Source organism: Carlito syrichta, unplaced genomic scaffold, assembly GCF_000164805.1.
Source record: "Carlito syrichta isolate Samal-C Ts95f unplaced genomic scaffold, Tarsius_syrichta-2.0.1 Scaffold137642, whole genome shotgun sequence".
Classification (NCBI taxonomy): domain Eukaryota; kingdom Metazoa; phylum Chordata; class Mammalia; order Primates; family Tarsiidae; genus Carlito; species Carlito syrichta.
This window is the reverse complement of record NW_007081738.1, coordinates 146279-155492: the sequence shown is the minus strand read 5'-3', so window position 1 is coordinate 155492 and position 9214 is coordinate 146279. Positions and strand designations below refer to the sequence as shown.

At 35.3% G+C, this 9214-nt stretch overlaps 1 protein-coding gene across 1 annotated transcript in view; it reads left to right on the top strand.

Moving 5' to 3' along the window:
* The first annotated feature begins 3451 nt into the window (after nt 1-3451).
* DENND1B (DENN domain containing 1B) overlaps nt 3452-9214 on the top strand; it is a 129955-nt gene continuing 124192 nt past the window's right edge. Inside the window, exons 1-2 of the mRNA XM_008049823.2 lie at nt 3452-3500; nt 6787-6897. Coding sequence (XP_008048014.2) covers nt 6829-6897 — 69 coding nt within the window. The 5' untranslated portion in view covers nt 3452-3500; nt 6787-6828. The remainder of the gene's footprint in view (nt 3501-6786; nt 6898-9214) is intronic.

Here is a 9214-nt window from a genome sequence, read left to right as displayed (position 1 = left end):
AATCCACTCACCTCAGCTTCCCAAAGGCGCGGGATTACAGGCTGAACCACCGAGCCCGGCTTTTTTTTCCCCTAAATTGATTCTCTCCTCAGGTCATGTTGTTCTGTTCAGCTCCTTGAATGAACATCATGCTTTCCTTCTGCACTACAGCCTCTTTGTAGGCTGTCTTTAGTCTACAACTAGCTCAGTTCTCACCTTTGTGAAACCTCTGGTCTTACCCCTTAAAGCAGTGTTTTTTCCTGCCATCTTCTCTGCTGCTTTATACCTGCATCCCCTTTTGTTGCACACTGCCAAAATGGAAACGCTTACTAGTCATTTTGGAGATTGACGGAGGGAAAGCTAAGGATAACCTGGAATTTTTAACTTAAATTTGGGAGTCCTCAGAAGACATAATTGTAGCTATTTAAAGGACAGAATATAGAAGAGCATAGAGCAGAAGCTAGGGTCTAATTGCCCAAATAGGCTATAGGGAAAAGAAAGGAGATCCAGTGAAAAGAATTAAAGGAATGAACAGTAGTTAAGGAAAAACTCACACATACAGGTCATTGAACTCAAAAGACTGCAAGGTTTATGGTTAGTGGAAATGCAGCAGAAAGGCTGAGAAGAATGGTCAGGGAGAACAAAGAAAAGCCTTGGATTAAAAAAAAAAGTAATCATTCTTTAAAAATGTTATATTTATAATGTGATTCTAATATATTGTTAAATAGTTAAGGAAAATAATGATATTAAGGTAATGGAGGCAGTATTAATAAGAAACACAAATGTGTTTTTTCTTTAAATTTAAGTATCTTTGCTCAGTAATAAACACCGTACAAAAATACATTCACCAAACACTGGATATTGAAACATTTATAATTAAGATTATTCAAGTATTTTTCAGTGTATATTGTAGCTACATGGATTTGTCTTAAATACACAGCAAATTAGTTGTGTAAGCTTCCCCATGAAAGTAGAATATTCATATTTTCTCTCATATATTATAAGAACCAAGAGATATTTGTTGTCAGTGAAAGATCAGCACTCGCTAGTACTGGTGAGTTAAAAGGACGTTGACTTCTAAAAAATCACATTAAATTGGAAAAATAATGTCATCTTTCACTATGTCTTTAAGACTCATTCCAGTTATTTGGGGAATGGTAAATTTGACTCTTAAGAAAGTTAATCGTTTGGCCGGGCTTGGTGGCTCAGTCTGTAATTCCCAGCACTTTGGGAGGTCGAGGTGAGTGGATTGCCTGAGCCCATGGTTCGAGACCAACCCAGGCAACTTGGTAAGAGCTCGTCTCTACAATAAAATAAAAAAAGTAGCCGGGCGTGGTAGCACACGTCTGTAGTTCTGGGCTAACTGGAAGTCTGAGGCAGAAGGATCGTTGGAGCCTAGAAGGTCGACGCTGGGGTGACTGTGAGTGTGCCACTGTATTCCAGCCTTGGTGAAGGAGTGAGGCTTCAACTCCAAAAAAAAAAAAAGTTAATCATTTGGAATATATTTTCTGTTTATACTATCTTTTAAACTATAATTTCATGAATTACAATGCAAATAAAAACCCTTCCAAATAAAAGTAGCTTATAGAGACCAAATCTGTGTGTATTATCTATTTTTATTCGTAGTAATTTCAAAGTATATTCACAGCATGCGGTTTCTGTCATTTTTTTTTTTTTATTGTCCAAAGATCTCAAAAGATCTTGTGATTTATCTCCTATTGTTCTTTCACCCTGGCAAAATTGTACATTATGACTGTGTGAACTAGCCATATTCTGACTAGTTCAACTGTGCTCAAATATTGGCTAGAATGGTTCTTTTCCAATTTTTAATTATAAGACAGTATTAACTATGTCCTTATGTGATTAAGATACTAAAGTAATTTTGGGGATTAATATAAACAGAAAATAAAACACTTTGCAGTGATTAAATTATACTTTGATTCTGGGTGGTAAAATTTGGAAACATTGTGGGAAGCATGAAGTTATATGTAGAGTATGCTCTTTGTATAAATATTATGATGAACTGTTGTACTGGTCTTTTTTTTTTTTTTGGAGTTGGAGTCTCACTCTGCTGCCCAGGCTGGAATACAGTGGCATGCTCACGACCACGCCAGCTTGGATCTGCTGGGTTCCGGCGATCCTTCTGCCTCAGCCTTCCAAGTAGCTGGAACTACAGGCGTGCGCTACCATGCCCAGCTAATTTTTTATTTGTTGTAGAGATGAGGACTCACCATGCTGCCCGGGCTGATCACGAACCCACGGGCTCAGGCAATTCACTCTATTTGGCCTCCCAAAGTGCTGGGATTACTGGCTGAGCCACCAAGTCTGGTCTGTTGTACTGCTTTGAACATTATAGAAATTATTTAATACTTGTTTAGTGGGTATGTGAGGGTCATATTTTAGGGTAATTACTTTATTAATAAGTTTTAAATATTTAAAAATTATGGTTTTTTTTCCCCTAAATAATTAGTGGCTGATGTTTACAAAAGATATTTGTTGTGACTTAACATAGAAATTCAGGAATCTTAGTGTATTTTGATATGTTATATATTGGGTTAACAAGCTTTTTCCATTCTAACTAAACTAATTGTGTTTTAAGAATATTTATTTGTATATATAAAATAGATGTATGAAAAGCTTCAATAGTATACTTTTTTCCAGTATACCTAAACTAAATGAGTTTTAAGAATTTATTTATGGTTTTATATAAATAAACACTACACACAATCACACACACAGACACACACACGCACACGCGCGCACACACACACACACACACACACACACACACACACACACACACACACACACGCCTTTTAGTCATATACTCTTTTTTGCCCTAAAATTATCCCCAGGATTTTTATTTCAATTGTAAAATTTTAAGGTGAAATATTTTTAACCAACACTTAGCATTTTTTTTTTTTTTTTTTTGAGTTGGGGTTTCGCTCTGTTGCCCTGGCTGGAGTGCGGTGGCACTCTCACAGCCACCCCAGCATCGACCTGCTGGATTCCAGCCATCCTTTTGCCTCTCAGCCTTCCAAGTAGCCAGAACTACAGGTGCATGCTATCACTCCCATCTAGCGTTTTGATTTATTGTAGAGATGAGGTCTCGCCAAGTTACCTGGGCTGATCTAGAACCCATGGGCTCAGGCAATCCACTCGCCTTGGCCTCTCAAAGTGCTGGGATTACAGGCTGAGCCACCAAGCCTGACCAACACTTAGTTTTTTATATGAGGAAGTTATTGTTCAATCTTACATAAATCTACTAACCCACTTAAGGATCTCTCAAATTTAACAGATCCTGAATGTCAGTCTATGACACTTATTTAGTCAATACATACTTTTATCCCAAATTATATGTAAATTTAAAATATTTTGTATATAAAGATTTTATATTTAAATATTTCATTTAAATTATATTAAATTTTAATTCTGCTTTTCTTCTGTGATTTATTTGTATTGATTAGCATTCCTGCTTTGTTGCCCCTGATGTAACTGGCCTCCCAACAATACCCGAGAGTGTAAGTTTTTTGTTTCTACTTTAATTATTGTACTTATGAGTTTCATTTACTTTGGTTTCACTGTTTATGGATTCTTTATAGAGAATAGGGTACTTTGCAATTTCTGTGTTTGTAAGAAATAATGAAGAAATAAAGAATAATTGTGTTATCTTCTTTTCCTCTTTGTATATCTGCTCCTTTAACCCATTCTTAATTTCTGGTTGTACGTAAGGAAATTAAGGACAATATGAGAAAAACTATTTCTGGCATTTGGAATAGTTAGGTAGGAATATGTGTGTGTGTGTGTGTGTGTGTGTGTGTGTGTGGTGTGTGTGTGTGTATGCTATCATATACTTGATATATATATTATATATATACTTAATTTTATATATATATATATATCAAGTAGAGGAGATGTCTCAAGAGATGGCTCCTATGAAGGGGAAGAATACTAGCGATGGAATATGTCTTCACAAAAGTAGTTACTTTAGTGAAACGACCATAATATTTTAAATTCCTTGTCTTTAACACTGTCTAAATCTTAGACATTCTGTACTTAATTTCCTGATTTTAATTTAAAGTAATTCATGCTTTGCAAGGCTTGAGCAACATTATAATAAATTATAAAATTTGCCTAATTTTGCATTTTATTTAGAGTTTTAATTGTGGCCATACTAGAAATATTTTGTGTTTTAATAGTTATTACTAACATGTAGAAAAATTTACATGGATAAGTGGAAGTAGCAAATATGATTTTATGATTTTGAATAGCTGTGTGAAAAGGAAGTATTGCCTTTCATAGTTTTTCTTCAGCTTCCCTTGCAAAGTAAAAATGAATCAGTAGCTATAATTCAATTAAAAATGAAGGAAGGGCCAGACACAGTGGCTCAAGCCTGTAATCCCAGCACTTTGGGGGGCCGAGGTGAGAGGATTGCCTAAGTCCAGGGGTTGGAGATCAGCCTGGGCAACTTGGTGAGACCTCGTTTTTACAATAAATCAAAAAATTAGCCAGGTGTGGTAGCATGCACCTGTAGTTCTGGCTACTTGGAAGGCTGAGGTGGAAGATTTGCTTGAGCCCAGCTGGTCGTCACTGGGGTGGCCGTGAATGTTCCACTGCACTCCAGTCTGGGTGACGAAGTGAGACTCCAACTAAAAAAAAAAAAAAGAAGAAGAAGAAGGAAAAATCAATATGAAAAATTAATTCAAGATATTATGTACTTCAGAATTTTACTGTTTTTCCAAATATGTTTTCAAACCTACTGTTTGGTTTCGAAAACCACATAAGTAGTGAAAGAAGTCCAAGAAGATGATTATAAATTTTCAAATATCAAATCAAGACTATCGATGGTGCTTTTAGTACAGATGAATCCAGATAACCCTTATGAAAAGACTTTGCATCAAGTTGTTCTTAACATGGGTCTGAGATAGATCATCAAAGCTCTCAGATTACATGATAGATCCTGAAGTGTTGACTGTCCAGGTAGGTCAGGTACTGCTCTCTGTTATATTTCCATTAAGGCTGAGTGACCATGCCTTGACTAAAATGACCCTGAGTCTCTTCACTTCACTCGCTAATACAAAGTCAAACTCTTACTCCCTTTTATTCTCTCTCCTATTTACCTTTTTCTTACATTTACTAACAAACAGCTAATCTTGATTTAACAAATGACACATTTTAATTTTTTTATTGAGAGAAATTTTTTTTTTGAGTCAGAATCTCACTGTCATCCAGACTGGAGTGCAGTGGCACCAAATTATGGCTTTCTACAGCCTCTATCTCCTGGGTTCAGGCGGTCCTCTCACCTCAGCCTACTGAGTTAGCTGGGTCTACAAGTGTATACCACCACACCCAGCTAATTTATTTGATTTTTTGTAGAGACAGGTTCTTGCTATGTTGCCCAGGCTAGTCTTGAACTCCTACCTCAAGTGATCCTCCCACCTTGGCCTCCCAAAGTGCTGGGATTACTGGCATGAGCCACTACAACCAACAAATGTCACATTCTTAAAAAATCCTGTTGCTTTGAAAGTTTTAAAGAAACAAGTATTCTAAGAAAAACCCGCCACCGAGAATATACATTTTTACTTTTCCATTAATACATTTTATTTTACAAAAAGCCCCGTATAGGGAAAGAAAGGAAGGGACATTAGCAGAATGCTGTAAAAGCAGCGTTCTGTACTAAGTCATTCCTCATCTAAAAAGTATCTTTCTTTGAGATTACAGAAAAAATATTAATGTTGAATGCTATTAATTTCGTATATGAAGAGTTGAATTGGAAGGTGAGGTAGCTTTCAAATAGAGAAAACAGAAAATGATCTCTCCCACCAAATTTAACATCACTCTGTGATAGCTATAGGTTCTATTGATATGTTTTGTCATGATTACCAATTTATCATGGTAAAGCTTTTATCTTTTGAAAATGGAAGAAACAATTGAATTGCTTTTTTTTCTTACTTAACTCAAAGTTTTAGGAATCTAGGTCATAGTCTACCTGGTATTCCACAGTTTCAGTTTATCCTATCTTATTCAGTTTCTTCATTAGTTTGTTGCTTTTTAATGTGCTTAAATTGGATTATAGTAATAAAAAATGATATGTAAGAGAAGATCTAAAAGTCAAAGTAAATGTAGCTTGTCTCAGTTTTGTTCTTATGTGAGGGAGATAATTTAAGATACCAAATTGAGCAATCAATTTAGATCACCAGTTAATGTTTGTTTATAGTAATATAAAGCAAGCCTGAAACGGGGTATAAACAAGGGATTTTCCTTAATAAAGGAACCAAAGAACTGCTTTATAAATCCACCTCATTCTTTGGGTGCCTTGTATATACTAAGCAGTATCAGATAATGATTATGCCTGCATTATGATTGGCAATTATGAAAAGACTCAAATGGATTTGCTGGGGCAGTGATTTCTCAAGCATCAGTGTGTATAAGAATAACTAGGAGTATTTGTTTAAAAAGCAAATTCTTGGGTCCATACTCTGAAGATTACAATTCAGCAGGTCTAGATTGGGACCCAGGAAATTAGCTTCTTTTCAAATACTTAGAAGGTAGGGAGGGTGGGAAATATGTGGTTTTTTGACCACCCTCTCAGAAATACTTTCCTGGAGAAGGGATATGTTTCAAATAATAATAGAATATTATATGCTTCATGTGGCAGCAGAATAGTATTACATTTAATTATTTTAATGAATACTATTTTTAATAATAATACCCTTTGATCTTTAAGGATTTCTGTCAATGCATAAAACGTTTTCCTTCATATTCACCATGAGCTATAACTTACACAGTTATTTTTCACTTGTACAGAGAAATCTTACAGAATATTTTGTTGCTGTGGATGTGAACAATATGCTGCAACTGTATGCCAGTATGCTACATGAAAGGCGCATCGTTATTACCTCTAGCAAATTAAGCACTGTAAGTACTTCACACTTTTCCTTGTAAGTAGCATGTATTGAGTGTTTCACAAAAAGACCTAAAAACCTCTGCAGATTTAGAAATGTGCTATGTGTACTTATAAGACAATATCTACATACTTTTTTTGATATATGGTTTTAATCTGGCTCTTGAAGGACAAAAGTCTGATTTATAGGAAGCCTTCTCAGATGCATTAAGTCAGGTTAATTATTTTTTCTTATCAGGAGATGAGAGTTTTTTTTTTCTTTTTAACTCTCCAGAGTTCATTTTTAGTGCCTTCTACCATATAAAGAATTCTTAAGAGCTATTATGAGATCTTTATTATTAACTTGTGGGTTTTTCCATTGGAGCTACTTGAAAGAAATCAAGGGGCCATGATAATAGCTGCTATCCTAACCTGGTAATAGGTAGATTCATCTTTGTTGCCAAGTAGTGGTTTGGGAGTAGATTTTATAATAGTTTGATTTGGAGGAGCTCTTCAGACTGATAATAACTTAAAAGTCAATGCAGCATTTTTTATAAATCACAGGTTTTATGATAGTCACTAAAATGTTCTTTTGGAAGATCTTCATTACTGTGGTAAAGGCAATGAGAATAGGATTTTTCTTGGGTCACAGAAAAAGATTCAAAAATACTTTGATATACTTCATAATTTTTTCTCCTTTAGGCATTAGAAATTTAATATTTTCAACTTAAAAATTTTAATACAAATTTTTTTTACAAATTTAAATACAGTTTTGAGTAATCTATGAGATATTTATTAAAAATGGTTATTCAATATTGCATGAATTTGCTTGTTCACAAATTTAATTGATAAAAAATGAAACCATAGTTTTAATGTTTTATTCTCCTATCATAGAAATAAAAACCTCATTCTATAATATTTTAGCATTTTAGAGTAGAAGAAGTTTTAAGGTTTCTCTAGGATGTCTATTTAGTATTTCACAGTGAGAAAGTTATTTTCAGAGAGATTAAATGGTCACCCAAGGTCAAACAGTTAGTTGGAGAGAGGTAATGTGAAACTGGGTCTCCTGATTCTAATTTTTTGGTTCTTTCCATTACTCCACAATTGAAAAAGTACAATTTTAAGATTTTGAATTGTGATATTAGTATGCACACTTTTTCCAAAACTTGAAAATAAAGTTTGCATATTAAAAATATATGTATTTAAAAGGAATGTGTAGAAATGACATTGTGATATCAGAGAATAAGCATTTGTCAGTGACACAAGTAATTAAGTTTTTCTTTTTTTTTTTTTTGAGTTGGAGTCTCACTCTGTTGCCCAGACTGGAGTGCAGTGGCCGCTCCCGGCCACCGCAGCCTCAACCTGCTGGGCTCCGGTGATCCTTCCGCCTCAGCCTTCCAAGTAGCCGGAATTACAGGCATGAGCTACCACGCCTGGCTGATTTTTTGATTTATTGTAGAGGTGAGGTCTCGCTGCCGAGGCCAGTCTCGAACCCGTGGGCTCAGGCAATCCACTCACCTCAGCCTTCCAAAGGTGCGGGATTACAGGCTGAGCCACCGAGCCCGGCACAAGTAATTAAGTTTTTCTTACACAAGTTAGAGAGATGTTGAAAAATTCAGTCTGAATCATTTGATACTTTCATGTATTTGCTTTTCTGCCATTTTTAACTTACCATTGAAATGAAACCATTCTTCACTTTCCTGCTCCTCTTCCTCATTTTTGAACATGATTTAAAAAAAAAAAGATTATAAAGAATACTTCTGTGTGAATATTGTCTTCAAGATTAAAAAGATTATACAAACTGTCTTATAAACCTAGGAACTAATTCTTATCTGGATTAATTCATGTAACAAATGCTACATACCACATGTGAGGAACTTTCTAGGTAGTAAAAATTCAGCAGTAAACAGATCAAAGTCCAAGCCCTCTTGGTCCTTATATACAACTGACATGAAACAGACTATAAACAAATGAATAAATAAATAACTATTGTATTGTAAGGCAGCGAATACCAAGGGGCAATGGTTAACATTAATGTGTGTATAGGGTAGAAGGTGAGGGTCAGGTTTCTATGTTATCTAAGATCATGGAAGGAATGCCTCTTCAGTGAGAGAGTATTTTTGTTAGTATATTGAGATGGAAGTCTTGCTATGTTGTCCAGGCAGGTCTCAAACTCCTGGGCTCTAGCAATCATCTTGCCTGCCAGGGGTCCTCAAACTTTTAAAACAGGGGGCCAGTTCACTGTCCCTCAGACCGTTGGAAGGGCGGACTATAGTTAAAAAAAAAAAGAAAAGGAATTTGTTCATAGTTTTTTTTTTTTTAAAACTATAGTCCGCCCCTCCAACGGTCTGA